Source organism: Cajanus cajan, chromosome 2, assembly GCF_000230855.2.
Source record: "Cajanus cajan strain Asha chromosome 2, NIPB_CcT2T_4, whole genome shotgun sequence".
Taxonomy (NCBI): domain Eukaryota; kingdom Viridiplantae; phylum Streptophyta; class Magnoliopsida; order Fabales; family Fabaceae; genus Cajanus; species Cajanus cajan.
The window spans coordinates 3,638,567-3,662,179 of record NC_138518.1 but is presented as its reverse complement, the minus strand read 5'-3'; the positions used below and the strand labels follow the sequence as shown (position 1 = coordinate 3,662,179).

The following is a 23,613-nucleotide window of genomic DNA, read 5'->3' as shown; positions in this document are numbered from 1 at the left end:
GACAAAAGCCATTATTTCTCAATTCTCATGCTTGATGTGTAACTATTATGAGTTTTGTGATTGCTTTTCATATGGTTACACTTACAATTGATAAGTTGCCTTAGGTATTAGCCAATATCAAGTGGTTAGGTTCATGGTCAAATCAGTCAACCTGTTTGCTTCAGTCTAATTTTGGGGATGTTTTGATGCAATAATGTAGGCCTTGCTTTCACATAAACAATAATAATAAGAAGAAAAAAAACAGCTATTCAAGATATTATTTTGTTACCAGCACGTACAAGGTTGTCTGAAGTGTGATTTAAACTCAGGTTCCTTTGTGTACATCAAACAAAATTGGAAAGAGAAAAATATATCTATATATAGTATAAGCCAAAAATCCCAGGCATTCTTGTATGAGGAGGTATCTAAACTAAACTTTATCATCCTAGATCAAACAAATTGGATAACAGATATGATTCAACCCTCTTTTTTTTATTAGTAACGGTTAAACTCAAGTCAAACAGATTATAAAATGATTTCTTCTTGCACACCGACATTAAGGGTCTTGTTGGGAAGAACAATGCAGCTGGTCACTACTACTTCATCTTCAACCGTTACAGCTTCACCTAAATGATCATTATAACAAAGGGAAAAAAGGAAAAGGGGTCACTACTGATAAATGCCACTGATGTGAAATAAACAAAGGACAAATCTTGGATATAACCTGTTAAGTAGTTATGGTGTTATTTTCAATCAAAATAAAAGTTTCATCTCAGTAATCTATGTAATAAAAGTTTGTATTAAATGTTAACATAAATTTCTGAAGTAAAACTCTAATTTTGATTGGAAAATACCACCAGAAGCAGGTAAACAACTATATTCATGTACCTAGAATGGTTGTGCCAAGCCTTGCGTTGTAGTCACCTTCAGCCTGAACCATTCAATTCACTATTAGTCAACCACAGTAAGCTTGAGTGGTTACAATTACAGGATGAATTGAACAAGTTTTCCATTGCCAATTAAAATTCCAAATGTCTCTGACATGTTGATGGTTGAAACATTTCCTTTGGTTTCAAGTTCCTCTAGTATATTTTTGCTTTATGTTCTTTAGGGGTTTAGCTCTTCTTCTATAATGAGAGGAATGTACTTTAGAAGATAATTAAAGAGCAATAATAACTACCAATTAAAAATTCATCGGTTGAAATTGTAATTAACATTAGATTTTGATATACATGTATTTTATCTTGTCACAATTCTTAACCATTGATTTTCTAATTAATAATTGTGAGTGTAATTTATCTTAAGGTGCATCTTCTCACTTTAAAGAAGTCAAATTCGTTCTAGCATTTGTAGTTTTACTGAACTTGCCTGCACAAGCGACCATCTTCCAAGAGATGACTTCCATCCAACAATTGAGTTTTTGACTACAGCATTTTCCTGTCAGCAGAAGAACAAACATATTAGTTTATACATTGTAAATATTACAAGCCTAGGATTCCAGTTCCTTTACCATAATTTCAACATCATCCAAGATGATACAGCCGCTTAACCTGACGCCAGCACCTACACGAACATTTGCTGAGATAGAAACATTGGGACCAATCTGTTCAAGAAAGAAAATAAAAACTTATTTTATTTTTCATGCAAGTTACTCAGGTCCATATAAACAGAAATTTTGGTTTTCTCCTCAATTTTGCTTTCATTTTACTTACAGACAACATTTTTATAATTGCAATTATGCAATATACACTGTTCATTCAATCAGTGAATTGAAAGTCTGAATAAAAATCTTTCAATAATCATTTATCCATGAAACAGTCTTCTCTAACAAATAAATTCCTAAATTTGTATAATGGAATCAATGCACCCATAAAACAAGTATTTGGTAATTTTGTACAAATTGTCAAATTCTAATAAAGTTTTTTTCCTTTTAAGAACAGATCTATGTAATCTATGTCCTCAGCACTTCAGTAGGTAATTAACTTTTAGTCTCTAGTAGTTTACAGCAGAAAAAGCATCAATGTATTACTGCTAAACTAATTTTTCTCTAAAAAAGCATAGCATTTACAATCTTGCAAGGCAATGCAACTACCTTCGCGGACGGATGAACTTTTGCTGATGGGTGAATATACACATCACCAACAATTGTAGCATTCTTTTTACCATCTCCACTGGCCAAAAGATAGGGTGAAGTATGCCGGAATTGAGCAAGATACAGTTCTGAGCATTTCAATGACATTCTGTTCATGTAAAGTGAATACTATAAGTAAAACCTGGATCAATATTAAAGTTTAAGGCAGTTTTAAGATACTCTGCAACCCTACCCTGGAGTTTTAATTTGCTCCCAGAAATCCATTGTCTCATATGTATAAAGCTGCTTCTTTCCAGCAAGAGGAGATAATATATCTTGATCCAGTCTTACAAAATCTACATGAATAGTCCTGAAGGGAAAATGTCTCCATGAGCTTTTGAAGATATTACAGTTTTCAAAGGGGGAAAATATGCGCAACGAAAAGGATGAATAGTTTGGAAACAACAGTATATTTGTCTCAATATGAGTAGATATTTGTCGAAGTAGATTAGTTGAGGAATCAAAAGCAATAAGGAATAGATAGATTAATTTTAGGACAAAACTTAAGTATAATACTTATGTTGGTATTGTCCTCCAATCAGAATTGATATTTTACCTCATAATATGTATAAATGCTTATTATTGATGTGTGTGTTAAATTTAAATGCATATTATTGAGGTAAAATTTCAACTGTAATTGAAGAATAGCACCAAAAGTACATATGATAATGTATCTTTTGTCCTAAATTTTAATCATCTCTAAAAGAGAAAATTGTAGTCAAGACTCAAGTGTAGAGACTTTCACATTAGACTCACAACTGAACCAATATCCATGCATGCCATTAAAAATAGTCTTGAATTCTTCTTCTTCTTCGTTTTTTTTATTTTTTATTTTTATTTTTTATTTTAAATAAAAGTGGTATTTAATCAACCTTGTAGCAGATTGGAGTGCTTCAAAGCTGGAGTAACGACGTAAATTAGCTGCAAGGTGTCAATAAAAGCAAGTAAATTTCCAATGGTGCGGCTTTAATGCAAAAAGTAAACAAAGTAAACCAAGCTTACATAGTGGAAAACAGGCTTCCAGATTTTCAAGTTCTCAGACATGAACTTCAGCAAATATAATGTATCAGAGTAACAATAATTTGACTACTTTAGCATGCAGAAAACCTTTTTGTCATATTAAAATATGAAGCATCCCAAACTTTCTTTTAAGTGATAAGCTATAAGAAAGATAATAAAGGACAAAATACAATAGGTTAAAATATGAACTTGATCCTTATATGTCACTCAATTTTAACTTGGTTCTTATGGGTAAAAGAATTTTCATTAAGTTCCCACAAGTGCAAAAATTTTAAAAATAGTTCCTGAAATTTGGATCAGTCATAACGCCATTCTACTCTTGCTGTTGTGGCTAATAGTTGTTGACTTGGTAGTTACAAGTTTTTTGTTTAAGTATATTTTTTTAATCCATTTTTGTTATTGGTCCATATATGTGTCATGCAATTTTAATTTAGTCCTTGTATGTATAATTATATATATATATATATATATATATATATATATATATATATATATAGTCCTTAATCGCACAAAACTTTCAAAACACATCAATTTAGTTCTTACAATGAAAAGAGTATCCGACACATGGTACCTTTCCACCCAGCACTTGGCACTTATAAATCAATTTATGTAACAAAAGCCTTTTATGTTTGAAACCTTTTTATGTGTGATTGAAAGAGACCAACCTCTGCCTTCTCGATTAGTATATACATCATGGATGGCAGTAAAAATATCAGGGGTGAAAATGTAGACACCGCAATTTATCAAATCACTGACCTGCATATTATACAACGTTTAATTTTGTTTAGGCATAATCAGAAGCAATACAAATAGCTTTTACCAATCAATATCCTTCATCGGATTGTGCTTTTTTTACTTGGTAAAAAGAATGAAGAGAGACAAACCAAAATAAATACTCACAAATGTTTCAGGTTTCTCGGTATAATGCAGCAACTCATTAGTGGTTGGATCAGCAACCAACTCACCGAATTGGCTAGCAGATTCAGCTGAAACCTACACAAGATATCCACAACCAAGAAGGAGAATGAAAGAGTGGTTTTGCAACAAAACCCAACAATGATCTAAACAGATATGTATCATATTTATGTTATTAAATGCACATGGATACAACAATAATCAAGCCTTTTTCCCACTAGGTGGAGTTGGGTATATGGATCAAAAAATGCCATGATATTCTATTGCGGGTCATGTCTGTAGAAAAACCGTAGACCTCTAGTCCAATCAACACTTCTCAATGGAACTTCAATAGGTCTTCACCACAGATGTTTATAACACCTAAGGTGAGATTTCACCATTTTTTCTACAATAAGTGCTACCCCTTATATATACACACATTTTCTTATGCACCAACCTTGATTACTAACATTGTCCCCATCCCACCATATCTTTTATGCGCATCTGCAAAAGGAAACAAGAAATAGTTCAGTAGTGTCACTTCCATACTTCTGAATAACTACCACAATTTAACAGCAAAACACTTACCAAGCATCGATGGTAGTGGAAAACTGCAGCAAACATCACAATTTAACAGAAAGATATGTGACTGCAATCAAAACGTAGCCAATATGTTAGAATTTGTTTGTACATTCATCATCCCAAAGTTAATCCACAATATAACATCATATGGTAAAAACAATGATACGAGCAGTGTTTCTAACCGGGCTATCTTCCATTATAATATCTCTGTAGTAGTAAAGACCACCCGCTGAACCATGCGGTTTATCCTCCTTCAAATATCTAGATTGATTTTAGTAACACAACATGGTCAGGTCCAGCAATTAACGGAGCATAAAAACATACTTTCTCTTATTAAAGCAGCAAACTAATGCACTAGTCACCTTACTGGTAATTTCAGCTCATTTGAGATTGAAGAGACATATAGAGCAAATTCTCGCTCCTCATAGAATCCAATAAGATATATTTGAGCCAAATTGGGTATCTGTAGAGGACAAAACTAGTAAGTTAAAACACTCCATTCCTTTTAAGTCACATATCCCCTGTCCTCTCCTTTTCATCAGTTTTCAAGCTGAGCTTCAATTTGAATTTTAGACTAATGGAGACCATATTTGTTCACACACACACAAACCTATATAAGTCAACATTGAAATTGAAGTTCCTTCTAGTTATTTATTTATTTTATTTTTTTCTCAATTTGATCAAGTTTGAATTTTAGAGTTTAGACTAATGGAGACCATATATATATATATATACACACACATGAAAGTATGCAAGTCAACATTGAAATCGAAGTTCCTTTTTTTTTTTTGTTCTCAATTTGATCAGATACAGTGAGAAGGGTAATTGAGGAGACAAAGAAGCAAACCCTTTTACAAGCAGAAATAGGATGGTGAACCATTGGCTGGCCAGCCACAGGGAAAAGGGGTTTCGGAGTATTGAAGGAAAGAGGCCGAAATCTGGTCCCTGCACACACAATTGAACAAAGCCATATGAAAAACAAGACAACCCCAATTTCCCAATCGGGAAAAAGACTCAAACTTTGATCAGAAAACAAGCAAAGATTTCAAATACCTTTAGTGGGTCCACCCACCATGATCACAGCCACCACCTTCTCTGAGTTCTCCATAACCAAAGCACAGATCTTTAAGCTCAAAAAACGAACTTGTGAGAGTGGAGGACAGTGCTAGATTGAATTATGGGATGTGAGACACAATTCAGGTGAAAGTGTTGGATCCAACCAAGAACAACGTTACTGGCTTTTGCGTATCTTTTTGTGCGTTATGTGTTGTGTTTGTGACTCTAACTTTACAGTTTTCCACAGTTTGGACTAACAGTCAGATCAGATCCATGGACCATGGTAGTAGTATATGCCAGCAGTACCATCAATGAATACAATCGAAATTGTTTTTTTAGTTAACGTTTCGGTGTTCCTTTGGAGGCTTTTTGACCTCAGTGAATTAAAAAAAAATAAAAATACACGAAATAAATTAAAAAAAAAACTATTTACTGAAATAGGTGATTTTGGACACGGGGGCGCATACGTGGCAGTGAAAACGCCTGGGGTGGGTGTTTTTTAGAAAACTCCTCCCCCCAGGCGCCTTGTATGCTGACGTGGCTGGGGAGTGCACAAAGAGCCTCCCCCAGGCATTTTGTACACGTGGAAAATCATGAACTGAAAGTGCTGGGGGGCAGGCGTTTTGTACACGTGGGACCTGGGAGCTGAAGGCGCCTCCCCCCAGGCGCTTTCCATGCAAACGTGGCTCGTTTAGAAAGAGCCTTCTCCCTGGGCTCTTTCTATTTTTGGCAAGTTTGAAAAGAAAGAGCTTGTGGGGTCTCTTTCTAGCTGTAATGGAAACTTCCATGGTCATAGGAGATGGGATTCTTACTCCATCAATTTCAGGTTATAGTACCAATTAATTGCGTGTTTCTATTTATAATATTTGCTTCATCATTTTTCTCATCAACTAGAAGAAATTTAATCTATATTAAAAAAATGATGTAAAACAAAAATTTTGACCATATACCACGTGAATTTGAAAGGTGGCCTGACATTATTATATTGTTGAATGCATGTGCAGTCCTTTCTGCGGTGAGTGAGATCAGTACATCGTTGGGTCAAGGTACCTAAATAAATAAATGTATTATTCCCCCCGCACCCCCTAATCTCAAGAGTAATAAAAATTGTTAAAAGTCGACATATGTTTTTTTTTTTTTCAGGAGCTGTTGTGGGGATCACTATAGCAATCTTGGTAGTCCTATTTTGTATGCAACGATTCGGTACTTATAAAGTGGGATTCACATTCGCTCCAATCATTTTGTTGTGGTTTTTATTCATCGGTGGAATTGGCCTTTACAATTTATTCAAATATGACATTGGAGTATTACGTGCTTTTAATCCAAAATACATATATGATTACTTCAAACGGAACGGCAAGGACGGATGGATATTGCTTGGAGGATTCTTTTTGTGCATAACAGGTGACTAACGTAACGTACGTCTATTCTTAATTAAATTGTATCAACCTTTAATTCTAAGTAAGATATATTTAATCTTAGGATCGGAGGCCATGTTTGCTGACTTGGGTCACTTTAATGTACGAGCCATTCAAGTAAGTGAACAAATTTAATTTATCCCTGTATAACGCAGTATATACTTTCAGTTTAGGGCATATATATGGTGAAGAATTTGTGCATAAGATTGGTTAGTATAATATGCGACCGTTCCATGAAGAACTTGTGGTCAATTCATGCATAGAAACTGTTTCGAGCTGCGCTATTGGTTGTTTAGTTGCACTTAAAATTATTGATCAACATCATCATATTATAATATGCGTTGCAGATTAGCTTTTCTTGCATTACGTGTCCTGCAATAGTGGTTGCATACATAGGTCAAGCAGCATTTCTACGGAAGTTTCCGGAGAAAGTGGATAATACTTTCTATGATAGTATACCGGGTAAGTTGTTTAATTTTAAAGAGCGATCAACAAGGAGTGGAAGTTCATTTGATAAACATTAATTGTGAATAATTAACATGCAGATCCCTTATATTGGCCATTTGTTGTGGCTGTTGCTGCTGCCATTAACATGCAGATCCCTGATCTCAAAAATGCCTACCCACAGGCTCTTTCTTTTCAAACTTGCCAAAAATAGAAAGAGCCCAGGGGGGAGGCTCTTTCTAAACAAGCCACGTTTGCATGGAAAGCGCCTGGGGGGGACGCGCCTTCAGCTCCGAGTTGCCACGTGTACAAAATGCATGCCCCCCAGCGCTTTCAGTTCATGATTTCCACGTGTACAAAACGCCTGGGGGGAGGCTCTTTGTGCACTCCCCAGCCACGTCAACATACAAGGTGCCTGGGGGGGAGGAGTTTTCTAAAAAACGCCCACCCCCAGACGTTTTCACTGCCACGTATGCGCCCCCGTGTCCAAAATCACCTATTTCAGTAAATAGTTTTTTTTTAATTTATTTCGTGTATTTTTATTTTTTTTAATTCACTGAGGTCAAAAAGCCTCCTTTGGATGGCGACAAAACAAACATCTTAAGAAAATTTTGAAATTTAAATTACAAAAACTAATTATTTATTTATGACTTATCCTTCTAATCGGTTATGTTTATACTAAAATATCTGTCATAACCGGTAGATTTAATTTATTGGTTGGAGTTGGAGTAGTTAAAAATATGAGAATTTAGATTTAATTTTTATTATGATTATTTTTATAATTTTTTTATTTTAAAAAAAAATATACTAAAATATCTATCCATAGATAAATAGTTTGTCTCCGAGTATCATTTTATATTTTCAAGAATACGCTTCTCATAAACATTATAAGTAGGAATGTTACTTTAAAAATATTTTTAAAAAAGTGTTTAATTTTATATTAATATTTTAAGAATATCTTTTAAAATTTAAATAACTAGTATATTAATACATGTATTTTAATAGTTAAATATTTATTATATATAGCTAAAAATATTACTTAGTTATAATAAGACCTTTTTTTGTTTACACAATTTATTTTCAATTTTATCCTTAAAATTATTCTTTCATTTCTAATTACAAATTAGCCTTTCAAATAGCTATACCACTCTAATATATATTTTTTCTAAATGAGATAGACACATATTTGAAATAATTACTCATTTCTTAGTTTTTTTTTTCAAATGAAAGAGGCATGAACAATTTTTTCGCTTGTATAACTAAAATTTCTAATAAATTATATATAATTAAATATTATATTTGAATATATAAATTATATTTAAAATTTATGTAAATAGATATTTTAAAACAAATACATCATATTTTATATTTATGATAAATAATTTATATTGTGACACAAAATTATTTTTGATTATTGATAATTTATTTTTAAAATATTAAAATTTTATTCATAAGCAAATATGATAAATAAAAAATAAAAAAATATTAAAAAATCTTTAAAAACACTCTCATCAAATAAAAATTTCTTAAAAATACTCTTACACAAAACAATCATTTAGGTCTAGTATACAAGAATAAATTTTAGTAAATAATAAATAAAAATTACAAGTGAAACTTCTTATATTTTCTAAAAATTATCTTCTTTTCACTCTTTTATTATGGAAATAAAATTCTCTTAGTTATAGAAATGTAATATCTCGAGAATGAAAAATATTCAACTTATTATATTCTATTAAACATAAAAATAAATATTCTCATCCTCATGAAAATCGAAGAAGATGATGTCTCCTTAAAAAATATTGTTTTCATCAATATATTGTTCTATAAAGAAAAGATTCCCGAAAAAAAAAATGGATATAAGTCATGATAGGCACAAAACTTTCCTTTTTAAGAAAAAAAATTAAAATTTTGTTATCATGTGGGAAAAAATGGATGAGGATAGTGTACTGTTAACTGTTTACCAGCCAATTGAATCTAATGTCATCTTAAAAAAATGATAATAGAAAAATCACAAATCAAAACAATATTGAAAATTAAAGAAATTTTTTTTGTACGAATAAATTACATTACCTGAAATTTCGTGAGATTAGACATAATTTTTTTTCACTTTGTTAAAGTTTATAGTAACATCTCAGGATTTCATGAGATTGCATATAATTTTTCTATTTTTTTTTCTTAGTTTACAGTTGTATTTTTATAAGAAGACATGGTGCAATGTTTAAGTAATATTTAAAGGGCATCCGTCATATTTTTTTTAAAACAATTAAGAAAAGTTAGTATATGAGTGAAAATAAATATGAAATTTACCTGCATTTAGACTTATCCCAACAATGATATAGAGCTAAAACAAAATTTGAGAGGCTTTTATATTTAAAATAAAAGAGTTATATATTTGGTCATTTGACTAATACATGTAGCTTTTTTGTTTTACAAAACTTAAAGTAAATAATTTTTATTTGGTAGCCCTAAAATTTAAGTTTTAATAGTCTTATTCTTGGAACTGTCCAACCTGTATTCTTGAGAAATTTTAAAAGTATTAATGTAATTTACTCTTTTTTTTTATTAGATTGAATTTCATATTTGTACAATCAAATTCAAACCCAATCAAATTATTATACATTATTAACTTTATAATCACTTTTTTCATGTTCTTTATCCTCTATTTGTACCTATATCTTAAATGGGAACAATTATCTTGCACTATAACATTTTTAGGAACTTCTATATGTCTATATGAAAAAAGAGTTTTTAGACATTTTTTAACTTTTTATTTATTTCAATCTATATCTACTGTATATATGTTTCTAAATTAAATTTAATAATTTTTAAATAATTAAAAATAATTTTATATCACAATATAAATTATTTTTTTACAAATATAAAATATAATTTATATATTCAAAAAAATTTATTTATATAAATTTCTAATATAATTTATACATTAAAATATATAGTATTTATTTATTTTCTTTATGTATAATTTATTTTTAATTTTATTTATATATAATAAATATTAAGCCTGTATAAAATACTAGGGTATATATATAATAATTTTTTTTAACTTTAAACATCATTATTTAATGAGAGTGTTTTAATTATTATTTTTAACGGAAAGCGTTTTCAAGATTATCTCAAACTCAATCATTAAAAACATACTTAAAAAGATTTCTAAAAATGTTTTCATATGTGTGGTAACTATATATTTTTTTTTAATTCATAGAGACAATAACAAATTAGCTCAAACTATTTTTTTTTATTTATCTTTATTAATACATATGTGGTGACTCTATTTGGGAAGAAGATGTCTCGACGTCAATTGTTATGCCTTGGGTTGGATTTGCTTCGTATGTATTGCTTTCCTACTTTGTTTTTAAGGATGTGGCAGTCAAATACTATTCTCATTCATGGACCTTAACTTTCATGCTCTCCAAACTCAAATTTCCAAAATTGAATCTCTTCACCAAGACACACTTCTTCTATTTCTATTATAATGTGTAATACCCACACCCCTTCCGCACTCACAAACCATCTCTTTCTCATTTTTCCCTTTCTTCCTTCCATTACTCTCTTTTCATTCCTTTAATGGATGAAACTTAAGTGTTGGTGTTTGATTTGGAAGGTGGAGCTATTGAGAATCAAGGAAAGTAGTAAGGCTAGTCTTCCTCATCGAAGCAATTTCATTTCTCTTCTTCTTCTTCTCTTCCCTAGGAGCTCAGAACCGGAATTTTTCTCCCTCCGAGTTAAGGGAAGCTGAAAATTTGTTCATTTTGTGGCAAAATATTGTACAACAAATTGCTGGTTGCATGTTGATTAAATTGGTGTGTGGAGTTAAAAAGAGGGGTTTTGAGTTGTTTGAAGAATGTGATGGATTGGGTCGGATTTCTTGTTGCATGTGGGGTTTTATGATGTTTTATGAGTTGCATGTTGATGGTATGACTGTTTTCTTGCAAGTGCAAGTGTTGGGTCCCTTTGGGTTGTAAGTTTTGATGGATTTTAGGTGAAAAACATATGGGAAGCCATGGGAGGGTAGAACGTTTAATCTGGAGCGCTGAATTGAGCGCGGAAGTACTGGGACTAGATGACCGAATTTGGTCTTAGGGTCTTCGTGAAAGTTGTAGCCTTGGATGTTAGCTTTCCAATGCACCAGAATCACCCAAAAAGGAGGTCTGGAACTCCAGATATGACTATTTTAGTAAATAGGGGTTAAGTTGTCAGCATTAGTTGTAGCTGTTGCAATTTTTAAAATTTTTAATAAAGTAGATGATAGAATTAGAACCAGATGTCTTCAAAAGAGTTGTAAGAAATCTTCTTATCTTTTCATATGAGATAAGGATGAGCATGATAGGAGTAGTATAACTTCAGATATGGCTGTTTTAGTGAACAAGGGTTAAGTTGTCAGCATTGGTTGTAGTTGTTGCGGTTTTTAAATTTTTTTTACAAGATAGATTATGGAATTTGTAACGAAGTAGGTTATTTTAGAAGACCCAAAAGCCCAGTATGGGTGATTCAGTAGACTGGAACGGGCCGTTCCAAATTACTGAATTGACCTATAAAACGTAGTTGAGAATGGGCCATTCTGGAGGGAGAATGGGCCGTTCCAAACCCCAAAACGGGCCATTCCGGAGGGAGTACGGGCCGTTCTGGATGGAGAACGGGCCGTTCTGGATGAATCCCAGAATGGGCCGTTATGGTTTCAGAACGGGCCATTCTGCATGTGATTTTTGTATGTGTTGAGGGGGTGCAGAACGGGCCGTTCCGGATTCGAAACAGGTCGTTCTGGCCACTCCTGAACTTCTATAAATAGGGGTTGGGTGGTTGAGGAGAAAATGAGGTTTTTAGAGAGAAGTTTTAGAGAGAAGGACTCTGGGTCTATGAGCTCCTTTCTCTCCCAAATTTCTCTGTATGATTCCTTTTCTCCTCTAGATCACTAATGCCTTCTGTCTTTTCTTGAAATTCAGATTAGGAAGCTTGCTTTGGGAGGATTGAAGTTCTGGGTTGAGCTTCGAAAGGGAATTCTACTTCTTCTCAGTTATTGGCCATTTTGAGCCAATCTTCAGGTGAGAGAAGCTAGAGTGTAGGTTGTTTAATTTCAGAAGAGTTAGGGAAGCTTTATGCATGGTGTTCTTTTGTTGAAATAGTTGAGTTGTTGGGTGCTTAAGTTGATTTATGTTGTTTATGTGTAAGTTGACATGATAGATGAATTTTAAATATGTTGTATATTGCTGAAGTTGTTTATAAAGTTGTTAAGTTGCATTAAGTTGATATTGTAATGACTATAGTTGTTTAATTAAGTTGTTTACATGTTGTTAAAATTATTAAAGTTGCATAGTTGTATGATTGAATAAGAAGTTGTCAAGCTGGTATATAATGCCTATTGTTGTATTGTTGTAAGTTGTCTATTGTTGTAAGTTGTCTATTGTTGTTAAGATGTCTATTATTGTAAAGTTGTTAAGATGTCTATTGCTGAAAAGTTGTATGTTGTTTAAGTTATTAAGCTGATTAAGCTGTGATGATCAGTTGTTGATCACTAGGACTAGGGGGAGTGTTTTCGAAGTTGCTCATCCCATTATGTGGATTGAGATAGTTGTGGTGCTCTGAGAGCCTAATTTGTTGAAAAACCCTCCTTGGGAAGTTGTCCCTTGAATTGGACGTTGTGTTGTTCTCCTCTAGGACTTAGTTGATCTCGTGTGTGGGCAAGGTCGAGGCACACGTGTACAAAGCGACCACGGTATAGGGGCCAAGCCAAGCTATATCGATTACAAGCGACCAGATGTTTATTGTTGTAAAGTTGTTATGGTGTCTATTGTTGTAAAGTTGAAAAGTTGGGGACATATGGTGATGATATATGTCCTATGTTGAGATACATAGTACTAAGGTGATAAGTTGAAAGTTGTTTTAAAGTTGAATCCCTTAGTACTGTGTGGGCGACATGGAAATAGTCGATCCATGTCATGGTTGAATGACCAATTTGAGTAAGGTATCTAGTTAGAGATGTAGTCTTTGACTAGGTACTAGAGGGTGCGTGGTACTTGGAGGACAGTGGGTGGGCTAACTCCACATGTGGATTGGTGAGGCTAGCCAAGGTCGTGGTAAGCTCTCATACCCAAACCCTTCTGTCCTGATAGTAGTACTGGACCTCCGAGTCTAAGTGGAACACCTGAGCAATCAACTATTGTTGTCTATACCTGGTTCTCTTTAGAATTCCTAACGCTGTTCTATACCTGACCTGGTTGAGATAGGTCAAACGCTAGATTCGGTAGGGTTTATGCCACATAGACTGCTCAACCCCAGTTGTTGGAGATCTCCCAGTTGTACATGCGTGACGACGCATTAAATATTAAGTTGTATATTGTTGTTGTTTTTGTTGTATTAAAGTTGTTTCTAAGTTGTATGAATGAGTTGGGTTTTCATGTTGAGCTGTATGGTTGTTTGTGTTGATGATTGATATGCATTAATATCTGTCATGAGATACATTTATTACATGATTGTTAATATGATGAAGTATGTGGTGTTTAGCTTCATGATTGATGGATTGTATGTTATACATGAGTAGTATTGGATAAAGTATGGTGTGACTTTATGAACATGATTGATAGTTGGGTGATTAAGTGGTATAGACTATTGTCTGTACTTGTATGATTGATTTTTAAACTCTAGCTTACCCTTCTGTTTCCATGTGATGGAACTGCGATGATCATACTTGGTATGGGAGCAGGTCAGGACTAGCTTGGAGTTGAGGTGTCCGCTGCGAGACGGGGAGTTTTGATCCTCATGTTAGAGTTATCATTTTGGATAGCAGTTTTGTCTGTGCTTGACCGACACTAGAGAATATTATTTTTGGGATGACTGTACATATATGAAGTTTTATTTTATGACCAGAAACTTAATTATTTTCATTTTTATTTGTGCATGTATGTATGAGTTATCCAGCTTAATATTTCTCTTAATTTCATTAACAGTAGTGCGATTCCACTAAGTGTAGAGACCATGGCGGGTCGTTACAGAATTAGGACTTGGTGTCTTCATGAGAGTTGTAGGAAATATTCTTATCTTCAGATGAGATAAGGATGAGAGTGGTTGGAGTAGTAGAACTCCCTATGAGTTGTTTTATGTGAAGTTTGTTATTGTAGAAATATGTGATTTTGATAAATTGCATGTGATACATGTTGTGTGATAGGTGAAATTGGTGAACATGAATATAATGCTTGTGTCTATTGCATGTTTTGTGTTACAAGATGATGATACTGAGCATTGATATGCTATCTTTGTATGCTTGGAATGATAATAAGCATTAGAATGCTATCCTTGTGTACTTGAAATGGTGATGAGCATTGATTTATATGATTGATATGCTATGTTGAATTAATTGTGGAGCATTGATATGCTATCATTGTATAAATTGTTAAGCATTGGTATGTTATTATTAGTTGAGATGTTAAGCATTGGTATGCTATTATTGGTAGAGATGTTAAGCATTGATATGTTATTATTGGTTGAGATGTTAAGCATTGATATGTTATTATTGGTTGAGATGTTAAGCATTGGTATGTTATTATTGGTTGAGATGTTAAGCGTTGGTATGTCGTTATTGGTTGAGATGTTAAGCATTGGTATGCTGTACATGATTGATGTTGTTAATCTCTATATGCATTGACTGAATGTAATGTATATAGTAGATGTTTGATGAGGTGTGAATGCTAAGAATGCAATGTGGCATTATAACATGATGGCTAACTTAGGATTTGAGGAGAGAAAAATATTTTGAAAATTGAAGGTCCCGCATAGGGTATCTTGGAGTGGTGCTCAAGTAGGCCTTGTTTGAAAAACCCTCCTTGAGTAGGTGTATCTCTTGGAGTAGGTTTTGAGGTGTGTTGAGTCTCCTCCAAATCCTTAGTTAGTGGTTGAGTAAGGTAGGAGGTCGAGGACTACAACCCTTAACCAAGTACCTGGAAAGGTTTCGTGGTTCCTTGTGGATAATCAGTGGGCGAATTCCATATGTGACTTGATAATGCATGCCAAGATCGTGGTAAGCCTATACCCAGTTGTACTACTCTTGATGGTGGAACCAAACTTTCCTAGTGTAGGTGATGAGACCTGAGAGACTAGAAGAGGGATTGGTATCCCATTTTGCTGTGATTAAACCAGCGTTTCGGGCGTGAAAATGATTGGGTTGGTTCGGTAGGGTAGAAATCACTTAGACTACTCTTGTTGTTAGGAGATCTCCGTCGGTGAATGCGTGACGACGCATTGGTCAATGTGTTTGCATATAATGTTGTATGAATGAGTTGATAGTTGAACTATTGGGATAAAAATTGTGTGGTTGTGCTGTGATGATGAGTTGTTGATCACTAGGACAAGAGGAGAAGTTTTCAAAGTTGTTCATCCCATTATGCGGATTGAGATAGTTGTGATGCTCTAAAAGCCTAGTTTATTGAAAAACCCTCCTTGGAAAGTTGTCCCTTGGAGTGGATGATGTGTTGTTCTCCTCTAGGACTTAGTTGGTTCCATGTGTGGGCAAGGTCGAGGCACACGTGAATGAAGTGACCACGGTATAGGGGTCAGGCCGAGCTATACCGATTATAAGCGGCCAATTTGAGTAAAGTACGATGTGTTGAAAATGTTGTTGCTATTATACGATGTTGTATATTTATTATTGTATGTGTTGTGTTGCTTCAAGTTACAAGTTGAAAGTTGAATTATATTGTTGTTTATTGTATGTTGACATTGTTTATGTGTTGTGTGTTATATGTTGAACAAGTGTGATAATGATGATAGCGTTGTTAGATTACCAGTGTTGTAAGTTGCTTTTGAATACATGTGTTGTTGAGAGGTATGCAATACATGTGTTACTTGTTGTTGTGTTGAATATGGTGACTATTATATATGAGTTATTTATTTTCACTAGCTTACCCTTGCATGTTTCCATGTTGTTTAGACTGCAATGATCATACGATTTATGGGAGCATGGCAGGGATAAACTGGTGTTATTAGCTGATTAAGATCACTTGGTGGCAGGAGCTGGAGAGTTATATTTTGTTGACTACCCCTAGTGGTAGAGTTTATTTGTAGACATTTGTATATATTTTATGGCCTGTTGAGCCACTATTATAGGATGGTTGTAGTTTTACTTATGTTGATCGATAGTATACTATTTTAGTATATAATTTTTAGTAGGGTGTTGTGTTATTCCGTAGTGTGACGGCCAAGGCGGGTCGTTACATAATGCAACACATCATCATCGCATAATCCAACACATCAACATGTTTTATTATAGATTAATACAATACAACAACTATAATGTGTCATAACATATTTTAACTAGGAGATCTTCCATATCATAGGGTGAATAATTTAAGGGGCTTGACCCTATTAAACCAACAACACAAGGTAATCTTGTTGACGTGTTAGATCAACAACAAATTGGATATCAATTCACAACACATTAACTTGATTTCTTGGATGTCACCACTTAAACAAGGAAGTTTAATATTACTGTCAGGGTAGAACAGTTAGGTATAGGTTTACCATGACATTAATTAACTTAACTAAGCCTCCTATGAAATTAGTCAATTTGAATTAATGAAATGATGTATCAAATGATTTTCAATTTTTTTTAAAATTTGTAGATTTAATCTATGCATTAAGAACTTCAAATTCAACGGTTGGATCATTAAAATTTGATGTAGAACATGAATTATTAAACAAAATAAATCACCTAAAATTACTCTTGGGGTAAACAGATCTCTTCATGTGTGTCTATCTATATATATATATATATGAGGAGGGATCCTTTTACTCCAAGAGTAAGTCTACCTAAACTTACTTCGTTCAATAACTCATGTTCTACATCAAATTTCAACGATCTATCCGTTCAATTTAAAATTCTTAATGCATAGATCAAATCTGCAAATTTTTAGAAAATTTGAAAATTATTTGATACTTCATTTCATTAATTCAAATTGACGGATAATTATAAAATTATTTTATACATTGATTCGAATTAATGAAACGAAATATTAAATAATTTTCAAATTTTCTAAAAATTTTGCAAATTTGATCTATACATTAAGAACTTTAAATTGAACGATTGGATCGTTAAAATTTGATGTAGAACATGAGTTATTGAACGGAATAAGTTTAGATAAACTTACTCTTGGAGTAAAATGATCCCTTCTATATATATATATATATATAAGGTGGGAATTAAATGGGTCTAATAATATAACTTTTTTGGTCCGGCATAAGCCATGAATTCATCATTTTTAGCCCATTAAGTTGCTTTAGTCTTGGGCCTTTAAACTATTATAACTACTATATGCCGTGTCATCTCTAATAGCCTTGTTTATTCCTCAACTCCCAACAGAACGAGGAACAAAAGCACATTGAGTTCACAAATTTGCCAACGAACAACGAGAGTCTCGAAAATAAGAAATTTAAAATTGAATTATAATCTTAGTATAATATTTGGTTTTAATTTTATTATTTAATTATTATTAAGGGTGGAGTAGGCAGTTAATAACTAGCTTTTCCCCCCTCAAAGACAAGGTATTGCATCCCTAAACTTGTTTATCTCCTCACTTACAAGTTGAAAAAAAAAAAAAACTTAATCAAAAGTCAAAACAGTTTTCTTCCCGTCAAAATCAAATTAAAATTGAAAGAATATGTATAAGTTTAAATTTAATTATCATGTCTAAATAAGATTTATGTACAAAATTTTAATATGGAATAGAAAATTTAGCCGGCATCTCAACATAAGAATATAGTTAAACATAGCAAGATGACAAAGAATCAAAGCAACAAAAAGAAAAATGCAATCATAGAATGTGAGAGAAATTGGACTATACAAGGCTCCCTTAATAAAATCTTACTTGGAGATGCTTACTCTTTTTTAAACATGAAAAATTAATTAATAAATAAAAAAGCATGTCAAATTTACAAAACTAATCTTTTTAGTAATTTATTTAGAAGATAATGTAGCATAATAATATTTTAAAAAATAATATCAGGAATATCAATGAAAAATGTAATTACTTTTATATTAGAGAGCTAAAATGACATTTAATTTTATTTTACATGACATTGTAACACCCTATCTTTCATCAAATTGAATATAAGTATTTTATTAATAATTTTAATATTTTATTTTATTAATAAGTGTTGTTAAATATTTGTTTTAATTAGTTAATATATTTTAGAATATAATATATAGAGATTTTATTAAAGGTTATTATAATATTTATTAAAAAAGGAAGATAATTTGTAACTGTGGTTAAATGTTTTAACTAAAGGAGGGTTAAGGGAAGATTAAGGTTTTTAAAAGAATAGTTTTTTGATCAAATCCTCCTCAAGTTCTCTGAAGTTTGGGTGCTTTGAAGAGAATGCATTTGGAGAGCAACGAAAAGGAATCATCAGAGAGAAGATATAGCTTTAGATTGCATGCGTTGCATCACTCCAAGTAAGGGGAGAGTGAGAACACTCATTTATGGGGATTGGGTGTATGCATGAAGGGTAGAGGGATTGGCTCCAATCCCATAAGTTTCCTATTTGATGAGATGTTATGTGTGTTTGATGTGATTTATTGAGTAGATTATGAATATGTAATTGATAGAAAAGAATGGCACAATCCAAGAGGGGGGTGAATTGGATTCAATGACCCTTTAAAAATTTATCAGAGTATTTTGGATCTTAATTTCAATCAAAACTTTTCTATGACAGAATTTCCAAATGAAGCCCTCCTAAAGACTTGTTATGAAAATATGAATGCAATGTGCTCACTTGATTACATCATAATGAGGTTCAACAATAATGTTCAATTACAGATTTAAACCATCAAGATTCACATACACTTGTTAATCAAGTTTTATCTTCTTTAAAGTTCACCCAAGAAATTACACAAAGTAAAAGATAAGGTTGAAAAAGATTGCACAAGTCTTTTATACTGGTTCAGCCACTCCACATGTGACCTACATCCAGTCCTTAATCACCACCTGATTAAGATTTGTTCCACTATCTTTAAGCAAGAAGGTTTACAAGCACACACACATGCATATACTTCAACACAAAAAGATAATCACTTTCTTGACCCCAAGAAAGCACCCCTTGTAGAACCCACTACAAGAAACCTTATTACTTGAGAAACCCTTCTCAAGATTTTTCACAAAGATTCACAAAGAATAAAAGGAACGAATTCACCTGGAATTCTTGAACAAATCCTTATCTTCCTTTTTCAAGAATATGATGATGATGATCTTCTACCAAAGCTTTTCACAAACGTTTTCACTCTTGGATTTCACAAAGAAAACTCTCCAAGATGTCACAAAGACTCACAAAAACGTTTTTCACAAATTGATTATCAGTTCTAACTCATTTATGAAGTTTCTCAAAGTTCAAACTATTTATAAAAGTTTCAGACACAGATAATCGATTATTTTAAAGAATAATCGATTATTTTGTTCTTTAGATTTTCTGGAAATCAACCAAGAACAATATAATCGATTATTTAGCTGGATAATCGATTATTCCAGAGAGTTGTTCCTGAAATAATCGATTATTTTGGCAAATAATCGATTATTACAGCAAGGCATTCCACTTAGCCTATTTGCTGAAATAATCGATTATATTTAACAATAATCGATTATTTTGAGTTAGTTCTTAAAACTTCATTTTAAGACTCAAAATAACTTTCCAATGTTTTTAACTCATCATCATATACTCTCTACTTGATTCAGATAAGTTTTGCTTATGCACAAAGCACACTTAGCACACACAATACAAAAATTCATTCACAATAATTTATTTCCTAAGTTCTATTACATAGCTCCATTTCAAAGCATTTCCTTGACTCTTCTTTGACTTTGTTTTTGTGTTCCAAGTTGTTGTTGTACACTTGTTGTGATCATCAAAACTCTTTAAGTCTTCAGCTCTCCTAAGCTCAACAATCTCCCCCTTTTTGATGATGACAACGCATGATTCACTTCTTTTGACTCAATGCAATTATGTTTGAAACTGTGTTTGAAACTCCTTAGTCATTGTGCCTAATTGAAACCTGCACAATACACACACACAAGCACAATACCTGCAAAAACAACAACTAAACACATACCATAAACACACACCATACCATTTCTCCCCCTTTGGCATTATCAAAAACAAAGTAAGCCAAGTTTAACAAATATAAGCATTGGTTCAGCAAGTCAAACCAAGTCATTTGTGCATTATACAACCACAATTCAGACCAAATTAAACCAAGCAAATATGTCCACCATATCAAAAACAGAGTATGCCAACTAGAACCAAAAATAACCACGCTAACCAACAAATATGCTCACAAAAACAGAGCATTTTGCATCAGTCAAGCAAAAACAGAATATGAACACATCCAAATCAGCAAAATAAAATCCAAATTTCATCAGAATTCAAATTTTTCAATACCACAAAGCATTAAAATTGTTCAGAAACTTAAACTATTACAACCATATTGAACTAAATTGTTCCAAAACAGAATTAAAAATCCTAATTAAAACTAATCAAAGAAACAAAACAGAAATCAATCCTCATCGTCCGGAATACCAAGCTGGGTCTTGATCAGTCTAACTTCATGATCCAAGTCACAAATCTGTCAAGAATTCCAGAAAACAAGGATTCATGCCTCCGTGACATTTCCATCATTGCATCCATTTTGTTGATCATGATTTGCTCAAACTGTGAGAACGGCTTCAGTTCCGGTTCACCTTCCCTAGGCTCAGCTTCCACCTGTGGTGGTTGATCCTCATCATGAGAAGGAACACCGTCTTCATCTGTTGCCAGCTCCGGTGTAGGAGGTACATCTCCTTTAAAAACCCACTTGTCTTCTTGCTCCAGCATCCCCATATGATGCAAAGAAGACTTCTTAATCTTATTTGAAGCATGCAACACAATCTTTCTTTCACCTGTCAGATCAACACCAGCATTTTAAAAAATTTTGGATAGCAAAAGAGCATATGGAATTGGACTGTCTTCCTTTCTCCTTGCTTTCCATATGCAGTCATTCACAACCGATACCCAATCGATTTTAATTTTCTTCTTAATGACATGCATAAGCAAAATATCGTCCCGTGACATTTGAGCATGGTTGTGCAACCTCGATTTCAGCATCCAGGCAATTATAAAGGAAATTAAGCGAGAGTTCTTTTTCATACCTCCCGCCAAGAATTTCTCATAGTTGGTGTTTGACGGAACCCTTTGACAGTCCCGAAATGTGGTCAGTTCTTCAAAATCTCCAAAATTGAATGGCTGGGGTTTCTCTGCTCCAGTCCCGCTCAGACCCGCAGCCGCCTTCAGAGTTGGTCCGTCCAACTTAATCAGTTTGCCCTTCACCACAGATTGCATAACTCCTTCGTTAGTTGAGGCAAAGCAGAGAAATAACCTGATTAACTCAGGATAATAGGGACCATCCATTTCCAAGAATGCCTTCAGTTCCTGGTGCTCTAGAAGGGTTGGAAAGCTAAACCCCTCGTTCTTGAACCAATCAAGCTTCAAGGTCTTCGGAGGAATGATTCTCCGACTGACGTACCACTCAAAGTAGTATTCTTGAGCTTTCTCATCCGCAAACCACTTTGTAATCAGCTGCCCAGAGGGAAGAGGACGCTTGCTCCCCCTCACTTCAAGCTTCCTTGGCCTTTTAGATGAAGAAGCCATGGATGGGTCTTGAGAAAAGTGAAGAAGATGAGAGATTTGGGAGGATTTGAGAGGGTTAGGATTTTGGAGAAAATGAGAGAATGAGAGAATGAGAGGTTATGAGTAGTGTTTTGATGCCCTAGCACGTTCTGGGTATAAGGGTAATGAGTAGTTTTAAGGGTTGGCGCGTAGATAACCGTTTTAGGAAATTTAAAAAAAGCCCAGATAATCGATTATTTATGCAAATAATCGATTATTTGCATCAGAAAAATCACCTAAAAACCAAATCTGATATGAATAATTGATTATTTTAAGGATAATCGATTATTACAGAAGGTTGTTTTTCCTTATTCATCCCAGATAATCGAATATTTACAGAATAATCGATTATTCCAGTGGCTTTTTAGATTCCACTACTCAAATAATCGATTATTTCCCAAGATAATCGATTATTACAGTGACTCTTGAGTTCCTTCTTACCAGATAATCGATTATTACCCAAATAATCGATTATTTCAGAGACTCTTAAAATTCTTCATGTTCCAGATAATCGATTATTACCCAAGATAATCGATTATTTCCATGAATTACTTAAGATAATCGATTATATCTTAAGATAATCGATTATTCCAGAGAAATTTTGCTTCTCTAAAATTTTAACTTCTCAAATTTCACCAAGTCTTTTTGTCACTTTTAAATTCATTCTTCCACACATATTTTACTTCCATTCTCTCAGCATAATCAATTCAAACTTGACTCATTGATTATCCCTAACTCAATTCTCAATTGGTTGAATATTTCCCTTGGTAGAGGTTTTGAAAAAATATCAGCTAATTGCTTGCTTGTTTCCACAAACTCTACAACACAATCATTCCTTTGAACACGATCTCTCAAAAAGTGGTGTCTTATCTCAATATGTTTAGTCCTTGAATGCAAAATTGGATTCTTGGTCAGATTTATTGCACTAGTATTGTCACACCTCAAAGGAATTTTGTTCAACTCAACTCCATAGTCTCTTAACTATTGTTTCATCCAAAGAATTTGAGCACAACAACTTCCAGCAGCTATATATTCAGCCTCAGCTGTACTCAAAGCAACACAAGCTTGCTTTTTGCTATGCCATGAAACAAGTGCACTACCTAGCAAGTGACAAGTTCCACTTGTGCTCTTTCTATCTAGTCTACACCCAGCATAGTCTGAATCTGAGTAGCCAATCAGACTTAGTGAGACTCCCTTTGGATACCACAAACCAACATTAGTTGTACCTTTCAAATACTTAAGGATTCTCTTCACACTTTTCATATGAGATTCTTTAGGATTAGCTTGGAATCTTGCACATAGGCACACAACAAACATTATATCAGGCCTACTTGCTGTCAAGTACAAGAGTGATCCTATGATGCCTCTATATTTTGAGTTATCAATAGCAATCCC

At 33.3% G+C, this 23,613-nt stretch overlaps 1 protein-coding gene across 2 annotated transcripts; it reads right to left on the bottom strand.

Annotated features, from left to right (window-relative positions):
- Positions 1-226: 226 nt before the first annotated feature.
- Positions 227-6,001, bottom strand: LOC109817441 (uncharacterized). Of its 2 annotated transcripts, XM_020382679.3 has the most exons (15): positions 5,660-5,999; positions 5,454-5,551; positions 4,969-5,069; positions 4,789-4,867; positions 4,613-4,673; positions 4,482-4,528; positions 4,031-4,123; positions 3,796-3,886; positions 2,983-3,031; positions 2,304-2,420; positions 2,072-2,219; positions 1,490-1,582; positions 1,348-1,416; positions 868-910; positions 227-605 (listed from the first exon to the last, which is right to left on the bottom strand). In XM_020382679.3, the coding sequence occupies exons 1-15, from the start codon at positions 5,712-5,714 to the stop codon at positions 505-507; spliced, it is 1,245 nt and encodes a 414-aa protein (XP_020238268.1). In that variant the 5' UTR covers positions 5,715-5,999; the 3' UTR covers positions 227-504. The 2 variants fall into 2 exon arrangements, with proteins under 2 accessions (XP_020238268.1, XP_082923941.1); XM_083067815.1 differs by lacking the exons at positions 227-605; positions 868-910 and adding an exon at positions 926-1,106 and having other exon boundaries at positions 5,660-6,001.
- Positions 6,002-23,613: the final 17,612 nt, after the last annotated feature.